The 17997-nt window shown below is 43.5% G+C and overlaps 1 protein-coding gene across 1 annotated transcript in view; it reads left to right on the top strand.

The window, feature by feature from the left end:
• Positions 1-7610: 7610 nt before the first annotated feature.
• Positions 7611-17997, top strand: part of LOC147429955 (acetylajmalan esterase 2-like) — a 39943-nt gene continuing 29556 nt past the window's right edge. The window contains exons 1-2 of the mRNA XM_086496140.1: positions 7611-7770; positions 7903-8192. Coding sequence (XP_086352266.1) covers positions 7928-8192 — 265 coding nt within the window. The 5' untranslated portion in view covers positions 7611-7770; positions 7903-7927. The remainder of the gene's footprint in view (positions 7771-7902; positions 8193-17997) is intronic.

Raw genomic sequence — 17997 nt, 5'->3', positions numbered from 1 at the left:
TAGACACTCATCAACAACCAGAGACAAGCATCGTTCTTCCACCCCAGAAAAAGCAGCATCGCAGAAAGAATACATAGTCTACAGTATATGTTGCACTAAAAATGATAGGAGATATATCGGAGTTACAAACAACATCCATAAACGCGTTGGCCAGCACAAACTCAATCCTTCGAAGAGAATGCGAGCAAACATGCATGCACATAGTCCTTTCGAGGACAATTTTGAAATTACCACTTTAGCAACTACTACCAATATACATAAAGCTAGAAACTTAGAACATTTCAATATTAAACAACACAAAACAACAACTGCATTAGGTTATAACGTTTGTTCTGGACATCCACCAAGGTTGAGATTTTTTTCTTTTAAAACACACGAAAATATAGCTAGGAACTTCTGACGTCTTTATTTCATTGTTTTGTTCACTGTCTTCGCTACATAACTTTGATCATTGGCTACAACAATGTCTTTTTGTTTCCATTCAAAATATGAAAGACATAACAACTTATCAACTGCTTTGATTTAAATGCTTTTTCTTTTTCCATTCAGAATGGGTTGGCCAATTCCAACTGATCTGATTGAGCAGCAGACATAATTTGAGGCTGCAATGTATAAGTTGCAATACTGTCTTTACCCAAATTTGCACGAGTGGGTGCTCAAACATTCCATGCATAAATGGAGTAAGTTCATTCCATGGCCAGTTCAACCACCTATCCCATGGCATCCACAATACATCACTTGGAATACACTCGGTCGACAAATCACCATCGACATCGCCGTATTGGTTAGTTGCTCCACAAAACACCATTGTATGATGTTCATACAAATTGTAAACGTGCTCGGCCTACTCGAGACTATAGAAATAAATTACTCTAATGTGGTCCCCAACCACCTTCAGCCAGCTAAACATCGTTCCACGCTACTTTCTTGACAACCACTCAACCACACGTGCAACTTTGAAGAGCATCTTACCGATATAGCCCTCTGTTCTTGCATCAAAAACTTCCATTGATATGTGTTGTTACCTTGTCCTCCTCCTCTTCTCCACAAAAGTTTTTTCCATTGCATAGTAAAACAGTCATTGCCTGCTACATTTCAAGGTCTTCCCAACTCTCTCTTCCTTAGTTCTGTTCTTAATTCATCAACATTTTTTTTGCATACTCTCTACATCAAATCGTTTTAGTGACTTATACTCACTTAGGGTAACAAGATTTGTGCAAAACCAATAATAAGCGCTCTCTCTCTCTCTCTCTCTCTCTCTCTCTCTCTCTCTCAGCTTTCATTTCTGCATTCTTCTTTACGGATATATACTCTTGTTCAGTGCTTCCATGAGAACAAAATAGTAAATACAATGTTGTATGTATGAGTGACTTCTACCCACTTAGAGTAACAAGATTTGTGGAAAACAAATAATAAGTTCATGCTCTCTCTCTCTCTCTCTCTCTCTCTCTCTCTCTCACACACACACACACACACACACACACAACTTTCACTTCTATGTTCTTGTTTACTGATGTATATTCTTGTTCAATGCTTCGATGAGAACAAAATAGTAATTACAATAGTGCCCTTGCTCTCAATTCATTTCCATACACATGCAGCTACCAAAGGGAATCTCTCTCTCTAATTGCAATCGCCTTGAAGGCTTGTACCGTTCCACGCCTTGAAGGCTTGTACTGTTCCACGGGTTTGTTATCCACTTGCAGTCATGCAGGCTAACGAAGCACTTTAGTTTGCATCAAATAGGAAATGGAAGTCGAGTGCCGGATGGTGGGTGGAGGAAGATTGGGGCGGGTAATAGTGACCAGTGGGCGTGTGTCAGGCCAAGGGGGAGAGAGAGGGTATTTTTTTGTTGCGGGTAACTGTTGGCGAAGGGAGTGCAGATGTGTGTGTGTGTGTGTGTGTGTGTGTGTGTGTGTGTGTTTTTCTATAAATGCGAACATGTGCAGCTACTCGAAAAGATCACTTACTGCAAGCAGAAGTAAATGTAGAGGCCTGCGATGTGCGAGAGATTGGCTGCAGAGTAGCTCAGGTCTGAGGCGGGGCTGGAGCGCAAACACCTATGTGTGTCCGCGTATGAGAAGGACGTTGAAGGTCTTTAAATGGGAGCCAAGCGAAGCAGAAGCAGAAGGAACTGAAGATGATGACAGAGTACGGTAGACCATCATGAGCAGGGGGCTCCAAGGGCGTTGCAAGTAGAAACTGAGAGGGGATCACGCGTGCTGCCTGCAGGTGACAGATGGAGGTGAGCACCAAATGCAGGGGAAGGTCGAAAGGGTGGTTTAAGAAGAAGGTAGAGAGTTCACAGTCGAGATGGAGACTTTGGGCAAGAGAGAGGGAGAGAAAAGGAGTAAGAGGACGATCTTCCCCACGAGCACGAAGGGGTCTATGTTGCACTACCAGGAGTGGATGTTGAGAGAGAGAGAGAGAGAGAGAGAGAGAGAGAGATGTTGTCTCTGAGGGCATGGTGTGTTTGAGCCCGAATGCAAAGAACTTAGGCACCAAGGAAGCATAAAGTGCACCAACACAAGGCAGCCCAACCGACTACCTAGTGTGCATGTCAGCCATTGTGTCATGCGTGGGGATTGTGCCAGGGTTTGTTGGCGACAAATTCTAGTGTCTTTTGCTTTCAAATTTTTAGATTCCTAAGAATCTAAGTAGGAAATTAATTGAGATTTGGGTATTTGACCCGTAGGGTAGGTTTGCATGATTTTGGTGTTCCGAAAAAATTCTTTCTGGGGCGAGCTAGTATTGATGCAGATCCTCAACCACCAATATTGGAACTACATGCCATATTTGCTTATGTCATACTCGTCATGTGCACATAGTTAGGACATGATTACATGAAGCATAGTTATCCCATAATTCATTAAATAATTATGCATCATACATGGTCACACATACACCAGTTATTTGTTTGTGTACAATTATGCAAGTTCTTGAATCTCAACATAGTTGGACAAGTTATATGTAACAGGTATGCAAGACCACAACCTTATCAGTAGACACGTTCTTGTCCATTCATTTAAACATCCATTTCTTTCTCTTTCATCAACAAGTTTCGGACATTTTTCAATGTGAGAAAGGAGCACTTTTTTCATGATTTTCCAGAGTTGTTGCTCGGGAGGGAGCACATGCCTAGCTAGGTGCGGTTGGGCGTAGGGAGTTTGTCTAAAACTTATTGTGAATTTGGGAAGGCTGATGTGTCTCTTATTCTTGCTTGAGTTTTTTTTGCACTACAAGCAAAGGGCCATTGCACAAATGTAATTACTGCACTCACTGAGATAACTCTGAACTAAAAGGTGGGACATACCTAGGCAAAAGCATGACGAATTTGTTTGCGAGTTATATAACTGCACCTATGTGAGAAATCTATATATTTTGGCATACCTTTGAGGAGACGAGATTCAAAGCTGATATGTGGCAAGGGCTTTGAAGTCTTCTCAAGACACAACTGAGGTGACTGTTCATCGTTATTCAATCTGTTTTTAACAACTTTTTTATCCAAAGAGAAAAAGGTAGATTTTTTTTTTCAAAATTGTGAGTGATAAATGTAATAGAAAACCAAAAAAAGTTACATTGTAAGCCATGTTCCACACGAGCCATGGCATTTGCCCACAACCTATCCACACAATACCAGATACATCAAGTGATAAAGGGCATCACCTTGTGACTAATAACATTAGAGGGGAACTCTGGCTGATTTGGGGTTGCCACCAAGGAGAGAGCCTTGCCACGACACACCCCTTGATCGCCAAGTCAGAGCATATGGAACATAGCGTTGTGAAGAATGACATCAAGAAACATCATTTTTTGCTTTCTTTCTTTGTTTCTTTATTTTTTCTTCTTCTTTTTCTTTTTTATTCAAAAAGAAAAAGGCAAAAACTCAACTCTCTCAATTTATAAAATTTGAAGGTCCTTTTTGGCCTGCTCAAGAGAGGCCTTAGTATTGGGCTCGATTGGGCGTTCTGTCACAGATACCGTCGACGTGGAGAGCTTTTGTAAGAAGTTGGGCAGGATAGTTGTAGAAGATGTACTCTGGAGTCCCAGGTCGCAGAAACGATGGCGTGCCGTGTTGACGCAGTAGTACTTTCGCACAGTTGTGACTATGACGAGAGATAGAGAGAGAGAGAGAGAGAGAGAGAGAGCTGAGTCACGCGGTTAAGTTGACAACCGTGATGAACTAAGCTTCTATAGAGTTAGTGCGTGATGTGCAATTCGTGTACTTGAATATATTAGCGCTGACGAACCAGAGGATGAGACTGTGTGTGTGTGTGGTCTGGCTTTGTTGCGCCCCTCCAAGTTCGCGCTCGTTCTGTCTACTGTTGCAGCTCGTTGAATGTCAAGCACACACACTGTGTGTGTGTGTTTGTTATCTCCAAAACAGCGCTGCCTTGTCTTGCAATGCTCACGGCTCCTTCACCCAGCAGTGACCAAATCGACTACATTCGACCTGTTTGCTGCAAGGCTTGACGGTGTGTGTTGCTTTGCACGGTAAGCAAGAAGTCGGCAGTTCACGACTTTTCTCTCCCAGCGTTACTTGAATGCACACTCACGGCTCCATCTCCTGCTCGCGCTCTCTCTCTCTCTCTCTCTCTCTCTCTCTCTCTCTCTCTAAGTTTTGTTGCACGAATGCAATCAAATCCCCCAAGCTTGCAATGCCCGTGAGCTATACTGTTTCTTGCAAGCCTTCAAGCTCCAGATGCTCTACACTTCTTGCACTTGGCCTGCTCTGTGTCGGTTCCACAAGCTCCTCTCAATCGCCCTCGATTGGCTGTTGTCCCGATTTGCTTGGACTGTTATGGCTGCTCGTATTGCTGTCTCGAGTCTCTTTCAGTTGCAAGCACTAAGCCCCGATTGCTATTGATTGTTTGATTTGCCTCCCAAGCTTTTCTCTTCTCTCTACTCCTATACTCTGCACATCATGGCTGCCATGGCGAAGTTGGCTGGCGTGTAGGGAGAGGGAGGGAGAGAGAGAGAGAGAGAAAGGGGGGGGGGGGGGGGGGGGGGGGGGAGGGGGGAGGATTCCTCACCTTGTTGAAATTGAAAACGGTACGATGGTAAGCCGAGACACATTTTCCCCGAATATTGCTCGGCAATGTTGAGGCTCCTGCCGACTACCATGATCCATCATGCGAGCTCTTTGCTTCATGAGAATCTTGTCAACCTCACACGTTTCACTGCAGGCAGTATTAGGCAAAAATGTGTCTCAACTTAATACCATGCCGTTTTCGAAATCGAAAACGTTGTCAACCTCAAAAGAGAGAAAGTATTTCGCAAACCCTTCCATTGGTGGCAGGCCCTCGAGATCCCTCACCTTGTTTCACTAAGACCTGTAAAACTTTACTGCTATTGTTCTAGGCAAGCTCAAATTCTAGCCGATATTTTTGAAATTTTAGCCAAGTAAAAGAACATTGAAGGCCGTTTTTTCTTTTTGTGCAAACTCTAGTTAAGAACGGCTTGCACAAGATAGACTGGATACCATGTAGCTCTATGTCATGCACCCTTTTAATGCCTCATCCACTCTGTGCTATGAATCCTCCCGATAGGAGCAAACAATTTCTCTCTCACTACCCTTTTGAACATTGTTGTTTTGTGTTGTCGTGGTGAGGAACTTTTGCAATTGTGGCAACTGGCGTGACATGCTCCTTGCCTACAACTGTAAAAAGAGGTGTAAAGGGCTCCATTGAATAAATTGTAATTTTTCATACTTTTTTTTTTTCAAAACTCACAATTGTGAGTAGATTATATTAACCCAGCTAAAAAATTACAAGTTTCTCTTATGCTCAAATTGAGCCATGACAGCTTCCCCGGGTCAAACTTACATCGGCTGAAAGGGGAGCCACCCCACTGCCAGTGATAAGCTTCTCCTCAAAAAAGATTCATTAGTTCGCTACCTGCTTTACAAAGCCAAGGAGATCAATGTGTTATGGAATTTTGGAAATATTTGGGTAACTCTCCCCACTTGAGTGCCTCCGTTGCTCTGGTGCACTTACGTACTAGCTCGTCCGTCATGCCGCCTAATCTCAAGTTGGACCACATGGGGACTAGCAATTTTTTGTGTACCCTTAACCCTTTTCGTTGGCCACCTTGAGAAAAGAGCTTCCATATCCTGAGTCATAATAGTCCATATTTGGTCTTGCTTTGCAATTGCGACCACAAATTTGGCACATTGAGCCTCTGCATGAACAACAAGGTCAAGTATCCATGTACCACCTAGCTCCACTAGCTTAGCGACCGACTCCCATTCGGCCCATTGCCAAGGCACCAAGTCTTTGGTGTTATTTTTCCACAAGAATCTTTTCACCAATTTCAACAATTCTTTCCATTTGCATTTGGCTATCTTTAGGAGCGGACGAGTAAACGATATATAAGGGAGCATAACAAATCTCCGGTTCCAAAAGAAGAGCAACGGATACTCCCACCTTCACATTTTTCACCTTATCCTATCCAAGACCCACTAGAATCTTTGCTTGTGTGTTACATCTACCCCCATAGGGGCTCTAGGTGTCGAAGAATCTTTTCTTTTGACACAATCTCTCCCGTCCATGAGTCCATAAGGATGAGTCGAATGAGTCGTTTTCTAAGAGCGAAATTAGTCCATCCGGGAGACTTTTCCCTGCCCGAATCTTGTTAGTAGCAACAAATGTGAATATTCTATTTTAAACACTCCTCTTTAAGGAGGTAGGTGGTACCAAAAAGAACCATGTGCATTAAACCTACTATTAAAAGTAATATTACTTAGTATAAGAATAGTAAATGCAATGTTATTTGATCATCTTAGCATTTGCAAAGTTTTTTGCATCACTACGTTCAAATGCTCAAGGACAATCTCATAGCTGTATTATTGCCATCTACAATCCATAGAGCAAAAAGGGCAATAAATATCACCTAACTTAAACGCCTTTACCCTTAAATTACAATATTTATCTCGCTAAAAAAAGAATGTGGCCTACCTAAAAGTAGAAGGTGACGTAAACTACATGTGTGAGATGTTTGAGACACTATGAAAGGGAGAGCTCGATATTAAGGCTCGATTCAGACGAACCGACGGAATGTTGTGTGCTTCCATGCGTCATGTGGACATTGGGCAAAAAACAATTGCACTTTTCTATATCCTTAAAAAATCGGACGACCCTCCTCCCCCCCCCAAAACCCGACTCTTCTGCCCGCTTTTCAGCATGGATCGTGAAGATGAGAGTTTGAAGACTTATCAACATCATGAGACGACAACGTCAAACCATCACACTATAGCTTTTTGGATGTTGGTGAGTTGCCCTTCGCCTCTTGTGAACAAATCCCGGACAGTGTCTGAAAATTGAAGCTTTTGCCGACGCTTCCATTTGAACCCACCCTAAGGATGTATGCCAAGTGTTCATCTATATGTATTCTATAATAGCAGAGCGAGCGTCCTTTACACGTGTCAAAAACTACGAGATGAAAGCTAAAGTCCAAATCGCCTCTGCGCATGTTAAAGAGAGAGAGAGAGAGAGAGAGAGAGAGAGAGAGAGGGCGGCCAGCTGTACTAGTTATACTAAATAATGAAACTCTCTTAAGGTGATTGAGCCCATGATTGGTCATACAACGGACCCAAGCCTATGAGCCTGGTTGCGTGTGCTGCCGTCCTGATCCTGAGTGGGTTACCAATAGGCAATATGGATTAAAAGGGGGTAAAATAAAACAAACCTTCCAAGATTTGGAAGAGTGCTCCTTTGTACACGGGCTGAAATTCCCTCGTATTTACCCTCTCTTTCTGCCGACCAAAAAAGAGTAAATGATCCCTTCTACTTATAAACTGCTTCGAAAACTCTTGAAATTAAGTAACATTTCTCAAATTTTAAACCTGACATAGTCTCTCTCACATGTGGATGATTGCTGTAATTTTTGGCGACATTGAAGCAGGCATTACTTGAGCATTTGGCGTAATATGGTCTCTTGCAAGATGCAGTTTGTTGTTGGGGCAGCTATGGTAGCATTTGCTGCGGCATTTCATCTGCAAGACGTGAAAGGTGCAACAGAGCCTTGCTATCCTGCTCTGTTCGTCTTTGGAAACTCTTTGTCAGACACGGGCAATGGACTCCTCACGAGAAACCCCCTCTTCACTAGAACAGCGGAGAGGCCCTATGGCGAGACCGTCCCTGGCTACCCCTTTACTCGCTTCAGCGATGGCCTCCTGATCGTTGATTTCCTAGGTGAGGGCCTTCTTTGCACAACGTTAATAAACAATTTATTTCTTCTGTTTTTTCAAAACTGAAGATAATTGCTGCTACCCTGATGGTGAGGGACAAATTAAGTGGACTGGGGGCCTTCATTTGCCCCCAGTCTAGCTAGTTTTGTGTACATACTAATCACAGTGACCTCGAGCAAGGTAGAAAGAACCTCAAGTACAAACCATAAACAGACATGAAGTCTATAGGAATCCTAGTGCATCACAAATCAAAGACTGAGTGATTTGCTACAAGTGAATATACCACCCCCACGATCATGGAGGATGCAATACTTAAATAGACGCGTTCAAAATTGAAAAGGACCGAGAGGATTTTCGAAGTCAAATAAAAACTAATTCTTCACCTCATATTTTCTTGTGAAGATCTTGATAACGGATATTGCTCGCTCTTTCTCTCTTCCTAAACACTTGCAATCAAAGCCTTCACCCTGTACATTGCCTCTTTCCCTTTTGTGGGCATTTCTAAATTCTCTCACATCTCATTATTTTGTTACCTCGATTTCTTGTCAGTAAGTATCTCTCTCTCTCTCTCTCTCTCTCTCTCTCTCTCTCTCTCTCTCTCGTGCGTGCACACACACACACCATTATCACAAAGCCCCTTGGCTCCAGGCCTCATGCTATGGCTTCTCATGCTCACAACTCACGCGTTGTCTTTGACTATTGTGCATCCTTCATCTAAGGTCGTCAGGCGCTTGGAACTACGCAAAGTTGTAGTCATGGCTTGGTTGTTTGTGGTCGGGCATCGGATACTATGTATGAAAAGCCACATCATTGGCTTTTCAAGAATAAAGCCATGACCAAGGTGAGAATGAATACATCGAAGAGAGAAGCATTAAACTATTCTTTAGGGCTAGGTCACATGCAGGAGGTTCTCGAGCAATCCTGCATTAGCATCCGGTTACCCGTAGGTGAAGGCCGCATCATGATTGCAAACAAATGATAGGTCAAAAACTCAAAATAGCATCACAAAAATAATTGCCGCTTGAAATTCTCGACGACTGTCGTAATCATGCATAAGACGACATAGGAGTTTTTGACTTTTCATGGGCTGCTTGTCATTAAGTATGATTTGATGGGAGGCTATTGATAAAAGAAACCGGGTAAAGAGTTGGAGTCACTACAAAAGGTTGTGTGCTCTTGTGACGCTGTTAGCGACGAAAATACACTGGGTTTTTATAACCCCCGGCGTCGTTAAAACCGTCGCTACGAGCGTCGCTATATGCGTCACTATAAGCGTCGCTATATAGAGACGCTCATAGCGACGGTTATAGCGACGTTTACACTGAAGACTATAGCGACGCTCATAGCGACGCTACAGAGCCATAAATAGCGACGGTTATAGCGACGCCCGAGAGAATTTTTTTTTGGTGGCAGGGCATTGAATGCCCTGCCACCCATCAACCATATTGTACTTGATTCACTTTTTAAAAAAAGTGCAAGGGTAGATAATAGACCCAAAATAGTCACCCACAAGACGCATTGTTTGCAAAATTGACAATTGTACACATCATAGGCAAAATGAATTGATTGGCAAATGTAATAATGACAATTGTACAACATCATAGGCATAAAGAATTGATTGGCAAAAGGAACTGCGGTGACAAATGTAATAATATACATGGTTCAAAAAGACGTAAGCTATGAGAAACCCTAAACTAATGCTATCTAGCTACGGCTAAACTGACGTCGTTTAGTCAGACGTCTCATCGCGTCCAAGCGGCGTATCTGTCGGATTCTGCAAAAAAAGACAATAAGACAGCTTTCAGTAAGTATAAACATATAACGACATTTATAAAACAATACAAAAAATAAAAAAGAGTAAACCCTAATACTAACCATGCCGCCGCGAGAACTGAGAATGTCCATCAGAGCGTTTAAGCCCTTCCTGCCTGCGTACTCGCGTTCGTACGGTGTGGGATCACGTCCTGTCATCGACCACTGTCAAAACATACAAAGATTTCATTATGTTAGAATTAAAAAAACTCATAAACCCTAAACTATCGAACATAAAGAGCAATGTGAAAACACTTACAAAATCGGCCTCAAATGATGCCCATCCACCGCTCCCCAAGTGGTGTGAGCTCCCTGCCTCTACTCGCGCTCTGGCTGCATCCTTTTGTTGCTTCCACTTGTCGGGATTCTCGCGCGCTGCTTTCTTCGCATTCTTTCAATCTTCTTTGGCCAGCCAATCTGGCCTGTTCCACCCATTCTTGATTGCTTTTTGCACTTCGGAACGCTTGTGTTTGCAGTATTCGCGCATTCGAATCTTCATCAGGTCTTCATTGAAGCGCTGATCCCGTGTTGGAACGGGAAACTCATCATGAAGTATGCTGATGACTCTGTTTTTTAAATCACTTGGTACTTCACTCCATTTGTTTAGTATGTAGTGTCTAAACAGCTGAGAGCAAAGACCACGCATGCGCGAGATCACCTTCTTGCCGTCATCATCCATGATGATGCCGCCGCTGAAGTCGATGGAGTAAGACAAGCCCTCTGGCCGGTGACGCGTGAACCTAGGTGTCCCGGCAGGGGTCTCTAGCGGCGTGTCGATGGGGGTACGGACGTCAGGTGTCTCCACCGGCGTCTGGGCCCCGAAGCGAGGAGTGTCGAGAGGGGTGGCTCCTGGCGGAGTAGGTAGAGGTGTGTAGCTTCTAGGAACAGTCAGCCGTGCAAAACCTGGCGTAGATGGCGATGCTGCGGCTGGTGTGCGGGCGGGCAAAGAAGGGGAGGGTAAAGAGCCTCGTCGAACACGAGACGGTGTGGAGGCATCGGTGGCGGAATCCCCACAACAACCGCCACCGCCACCACTAGAGCGCCGGTGTCTAGATGAGTGTGAAGCTCGTTTCGTCAACGCCGAAGCTTCGGAGCGCGCCGAATGCTCCGAAAGAGAGGGAGATGCGGATGGAGTAGGAACGCGCGATGATGCGCCAAAGCGATGATGCTCCACGTACCACTGTCTCTGCTGCGGTGACAAAGAAGAAAGAAACTCCTTATCATCCATACCTGCATTAAACACACGAATATTTAAACTTAATATTGAATGAATAGAGTAGACAATGACGCAAAGACCATTAAATACAATGACGTAATGACGCATATAAATACAATGACGCAATGAATCGAGTGATAGAAGAGGCAAGTCGAAAACTCAGAATTTTCAATCAAAAGATGTGAGCGCGAGTAGAAAAGAGCGTTATACACCATGGAAGGTACTTAGAGAGCCAGAGCTTTTACAACACGGAGCAAAATTGTTCAAATACAATATTTGTGGCTTTAAGAGATCTCTCTCTCATCCTCGCATAACTCAGCATAACTTCCTATATCTATATAGAGCTCTCCGTTTAAACACATATCCTCTGTTTCATTTTGTAGCTCCTCTGCATGCACCCCATATAGAGTAGTAGCATCTTGATGCTCATCTGGCACCACCGCAGCGGCTTCTGATTGAGCATCTTCTCTGATCTCCTCCATTGATGCCGTTGTGATTGGCACATGGTAGCCTTCATACGTCCTTGCACTACGAGGGGCTACCTCTATGACGTACCACCAGTTTGATGTAGACTTTGTAGGATGAAATATTACCTGCCAGAGCCACATAACTTACATGAGAGCTTTCAAGCACATAACTTGTAAAAGGGGGATGTTAACTATTTACATACTTACTTGTTCACAATGCTCGGGTAGTACGAAAGTGTCTCTTAGGTCAGTCCATTTCTTAGTAGAATCCACCTCAAGAAAACCAGACTCTTCTCTACGCACAGTAGCGTTGCGACCCTCCATGATTATCTTCAACCATTGCACGTCGAACAAGTCGACAAAAAATCCTCTGTAATCGATCCTCAAAATCTCTTGCAGCGTGCCGAAGTAAGTGAGTTCCGCCACCACAGGATATGCATCAGAGGAACGTCGTCGACTAGACTGTTCAAATTTTGCCATGATTCCACAATCTTGAGTAAAACGCTTTTTATCGATTCGTTCCACCCTAAAATGTCGACCTTTACACCATGCTGCTGTGTATGACTTATACTACAACGAACAAATATTATGAGTGGCCGTTCAAACGTTTAGAAATAAAGTCACTAGCTAGTCGTACATTGCAAACTTACCTTGGTCGCGCAACCCCGAGAGTACTCCCACTCTTCCTCAGTCACTTCGTCACCGCATTGTTGTGCGCTTTTCAATTGGTTGTGCAACCATCTTAAGCTCATGAAGGTTGGTAGGCTCTCCAGAACCGCTGGATAGTGCATCGGTGGTCGTCTTCCCCGTCTCCACTCGATTCGTGCCCTTTGTCGCTCTTGCTTTGCATCCTCATATTGTGAAATCCACTTTTGCATCACTGGATTGTGAAGCATGCAAAATCGGTTGATTTTAGCCTCTAGATCTTCCGTCATCTTCTTCTCAACACCGAGATTGCACATGACAATCCCAGATATGCGCTCATCATCTATGGTTCGCCATAGCGTGTCCCGGGATTTATCAAATCCGTCTAGCCACTCTCCAATGTACACTAGGGACTCTGATACCAACCAACCTTCTGCCATGCTACCCTCCGGACGTGCCTTTTGACGCACATATCCCTTAAGCGTTTTCATGAAACGTTCTAAAAAGAACATCCATCTGGAATGAACTGTGCCAGCTACTTCCACCTCATCAACTATGTGAACAAGAAGATGCACCTGAATGGTTAGCATTGTAGTAGAAAAATGTTTCTCAAACATGCACACAAGCTCCGCAGCATTTAGTTTGGCGAATGGTATGGAGTCTACGTTGATCTCCTTTTGTGAGATCCATTGCACCAGCTTTGCAAGTTTGTAGATTGTGTTACGGATGTCGAGAGACAAACATCCCTCAATGGCAACCGGTAAAATAAACTGTAAAGTATGTGCAGCAATGATATTAAAGTCCACATTTTATGCAATGATATTAAAGTCCACTATGAACGTACCTGACACATTTTATGCCAATCGTGTGACTTCAAACCGGTAAGCTTTCCTTCTTTAGTAAAACACGCTCGGAGCGAGTGCATTACGCCAGTGGGGGTCCGCAAAGATCGAATGGTCTCTTTTACTTTGCGTTCTTGGGCTCCTGTGAAAATCCATGGTGCTTTGGGGAGTTTTATCGATCCATCAGACGCTGTTTGCGGCCAATATTTCTCCATACGATCCACGTTTCTAAGGTCAACTCTGGCTCCCAAAGTATCTTTCTTGCCGGTCAGATGGTCCCATAGTAGATTACCCACATTCTTGAATATGTGCATTGGATCGAGCAAGTGATTGATCATGAGTCGGGGCCAGTATGGTAACTCCCCACTTTATATCGCCCTGGCACAATCAAGCTTAGCCATAGGTGCCCCTTCTTCGTAGTCAACCACGGGGGAATGTTGTAGTTAACGATGACAACGGGCCATACACTGTAAGATGTTGATCTTTGACCAAATGGATTTACGCCATCCATAGCCAGGCCTAAGCGCAAATTTCGAGCTTCCCTGGCAAAATCCGACCATGTTCCATCTATATGTTTCCACGCTACGCAATCTGCAGGAATTCGTAGCACACCATCCGAAGATTTATTCTCCTCATGCCATGATGCTAGGGCAGCCATGGACTTACATTCGAAGAAATGCTTGATGCGAGGAAGCAGAGGGAAATGTCGCAAAACCTTTTGTGGAATTTTTGTCCCGTGGAGATCTACTCGATATCTTTCGGAATCACATTTCGGACACTTCTCCATGTCTATGTATTCCCCTCTGAAAAGAATGCAGTCATTAGGACAAGCGTGGATAGAATTGTAATCCATCCCCAAGTTTCGCAAAATCTTTCTCGCTTCATCTCGGGAATCTTGCATCACATTGTCAGCTGGTAGTATGTGCTCTTTCAGCAATCTACACAACATAAAAATATGATACAGCCGTGTAAAAATCTATCAGATCATTATACATTTAGAGTTTTATTAAAGTAAACTAATTGTAATAGATCACCTGAAAAGCGCTGTGACGCTAGTGTCACTCCATCCAAACTTTGCCTGCATGTTGAGAAGAACCAGGAGTGCTTTCAATCTAGACATACGTGCTCCATTATACAATGGCGTATCGGCTTCACTTTTCATATCATCATAGATAAGCCTTTCTGAATCCATGATCGTCTCGATCATTTCATCAATCTCGGGCTCAAACATTGCCTCGTTGGGAATGTGCTCTGCATGATCATCCCCCGAGCTGTCAGAGGCTACATCTTGTGGCCTCACATATGCTGCTTGACCAAAGCGCCTGCGAACACGTCTATTGGGTTGCAAGATTGCTGCTTGTTGGCCAGCGTCAGAGTCCGACGAGTTATAATTGGCAACAACTCGATCTATAATAGATGGATCGAACTCGCCAAATTCGCGAACGTGCTGCAAAGAAACACGTCTTGTCCGTCACACAACATGCTTGCATTGATTACAAGGACATAAGACCCTCGTTGAGAGATAGGTGTTTCGGTTGGACGGTCCCACATCCTCGTCACTACTCATAATGAGGATAAAAAACTTATAACCTGGACAACAAATTTAATATTCTATTGGCATTCTTCGTCTTATCTCTCTCTCTCTCTCTCTCTCTCTCTCTCTCTCTCTCTCTTTACCTCACATTCTCTAGTCATGTCCAATCCCCGCACACCTCGGTCTAGAGGTGCACGGAGATCAGAACCATCGGGTTATAATCTCGTCTTTATTGGTCAATACCTATATTTGTGGGTACAAGAAATCTACACACCCACGTCTACATGATACTGCATGTAGTGGACAAAACCCCTTTGCCTCTTCTCTAGCTGTAGCACTTCACAGCATCTTAACATCTTTTCACAGTAGATCTTTTCACTGTTCGTCTAATCCTAAACCCTAAACCGTAAGTAATTCTTGCGTGGACTCGATCTAACGTAAATAAGCGTAAATCTAAATAAAAGTAAATCTAACTAAAAATAAACCTAAATCTAATTTAACGTAAGTCTACATCTAACCTAATCTTTAACGTCTTTTGGGATAGTTTCCTACGACGTTAAAACTCTCTTCTTCTTGTGTGTGTGTGTGTGTGTGTGTGTGTGTAAACCTAAATAAACCTAAGTCTAATCTAATATAACATAAATCTAAATCTAACGTAAATTATGTTATATTAAAAACAAAGAACTAAACTAACAGGGATTATAAGAACCTTAAAACTGATTTAACACATAATTTTTCACATAACTCGGCAAGAGTTGGCATTCTCATCACTAAAGATGTGAGAGTTAACTTCCGGCGGTGACGCTGCCTCATCTCCATCCACATCTGACGACAGCAATTGGCCCTTTAGACCGTTCTTTCTCTTGTTACTAACTTTGAAGTTGCTGTTGAATGACTAGAGGTTGTCTAGATGGTCATTGTGTCGGGGATGTAGTGACTCTTGCCGCCCTGAAGATCCACCTTCTTCCCTATCTTCTGAAGACATTTCACCAGTACTTTTGGATCGACGGAGCCCACCATGAGTGAAGGCAGCAATACCCTATATTCCATTGAGGGCTTTCTTCACCCGCTTCATGCAGGCATCGCAGTCTATGGAGACCTAAATCTAATCTAATATAACGTAAATCTAAATCTAGCGTAAATAAACGTAAATCTAGTTAAAAATAAACCTAAATCTAATTTAATATAAGTCTACATATAACCTAATCTTTAACGTCTTTTAAGATAGTTTCCTACGACATTATAACTCTCTTCTTCTTGTGTGTGTGCGCGTGTGTGGATGTGTGTGCCAATAAAAAGAGATAAATGGTATAACCTTTCTATCACCCATGCCAAGTATGATAGATTGATTATGCCATTTTCCTCTTGAATAATAGGTCTTGAGTTCAACTCCTCGTCGGCTAGATCTTTAGGTCTTTTAATTTTAATTAGTTTCCTACGACGTTAAATTAGTTTCTCTCTCTTTCTCTCTCAATGTGTGTGCATTTTTTTGGATCGTATGCATGTTTTCTCTCTCTTTTCCTCTCTCAATGTGTGCGTTTTTTGTTTATGCATGTTCTCTCTCTCTCTCTTTTCCTCTCTCAATGCGTGCATTTTTTGTTTATGCATGCTCTCTCTCTCTTTTCCTCTCTCAATGTGTGGGTGCATTCTTTGTTTATGTATGTGTGTGTGCGTTTTTGTTTATGTTTGTACTCTCTCTCTCTCTCTCTGTCTCTCTTTCAAAAACACTGTGTGTGTGTATGTGTGTGTGTGAGAGAGAGAGAGAGGGAGAGAGAAAGAGGGGAAGGGAACATGAGAATGAGGAGAGGGAAGGAGCATACCTGGCTCTCCTTCCTCTCCTCGTGTGTGTGTGTGTGTGTGTGGAGAAGAAAAAGATAGAGAGAGAGAGAGAGAGAGAGAGAGCGTTACCTGCTCCTTGCTTGAGGGCGCCGAAAAACTCAGATCTGAGATCTGAGTTTTTGGGCGCGCTCGGTTATTTTTTTAGCCCAGCCGGCGTCGCTATGAGTGTCGCAAATTAACAAAGAAATTTGCGACGCTCATAGCGACGCCGGGAATTTTTTTTTTGAGCGTCGCTGTGTGAGCGTCGCTAATATGAATAGCCTCTTGTAGTGAGTGTAGAGGCCATGCGACCTAGCCCTTAATTTAGATAGAAATCCCATTAATTTCTTCTCTAGATTTGTTTGCGAATCTCCCAAATCCAGAGCAAAATAGATCCCGCTGTCCCCATCATGCCCCCCGCCCCCTCTCTCTGCACACTCCTTTTCCCTCTTTGTGTGCATCACTACCCTCAGGACTAAGTGGCACGGGCATGGGAGGGTGGGATCTACAATGGGGGCATTGTGGGCCGTAGATCCTAGTGGCGGCGCCGAAAGTAATTTAGGGTACCGTAGATTACTTTTTACTATAAAAAGTAATCTACGGTACCCTAATTTACTTTCGGCGCCCGCCCCTAATTTACATGTTTTAAGTAAATTAGGGCCCCCATGTTTCACAACGCACGCATGGCGTAGTGGTTAGGGTAGGTGCCTCTCATGCGTGAGGTCCTGGGTTCAAACCCGATACCCCAAAATGGGGGTATCCTAGATTAATACTTCCGAAATGCAGGTACCCTATATTACTTTTTTACCCTGGATTACAAAAGTAACCTAGGGTACCCGCATTTGGGATCTACGACCCACAATGCCCTTGCCGCAGATCCCACCCTCCCATGCCCGTGCCACTTAGTCCTGAGGCATCACTACCTCTGTCACTGCGTGCACTCATCTGAAGGAGTACGAGCAGAAGTGCGACGCGAGAGAGAGTGCGAGAAGAAGAGTACGACGATATGGTGAACTCGCTCTACTGTAATGTGTAGAGCATAGTGAGTTCTTATTAGGTTTTCACAAAAGAATATGTGTACATACCTGGCGGCCCGCCCACTTACCTAGGCGACCACATTGGGCTTTATACCCCAACAACCTCCCACTTAAAGTCCAATGTGGTACTTTAAGTGTGAGAGAAGCTACTATTCAAGCTAATATACAAGAGATGTAGAGAAGTGATGTACTACCCTACACCTAACTGCTTGCGAAAATGCGCAAAGCTCTCTAAGGGAAGTCCTTTTGTAAGTAGATCAGGAGGATTTTCTGTGGTGTGAACTTTGACAAGCTGAAGTTGCTTATCCTCGAGCATTTCCCTGATGAAATGATACTTCACATCCACATGCTTTGTCTTTGAGTGATAAACTGGATTGCGAGCCAATTGTATAGCACTTTGACTATCACAATATAACACAGGCATCTCTTCTTTGATTC

The sequence above is a fragment of the Adiantum capillus-veneris genome, chromosome 22, assembly GCF_014529385.1.
Source record: "Adiantum capillus-veneris isolate H3 chromosome 22, ASM1452938v2, whole genome shotgun sequence".
Classification (NCBI taxonomy): domain Eukaryota; kingdom Viridiplantae; phylum Streptophyta; class Polypodiopsida; order Polypodiales; family Pteridaceae; genus Adiantum; species Adiantum capillus-veneris.
This window is presented reverse-complemented; position numbering and strand designations above follow the sequence as displayed.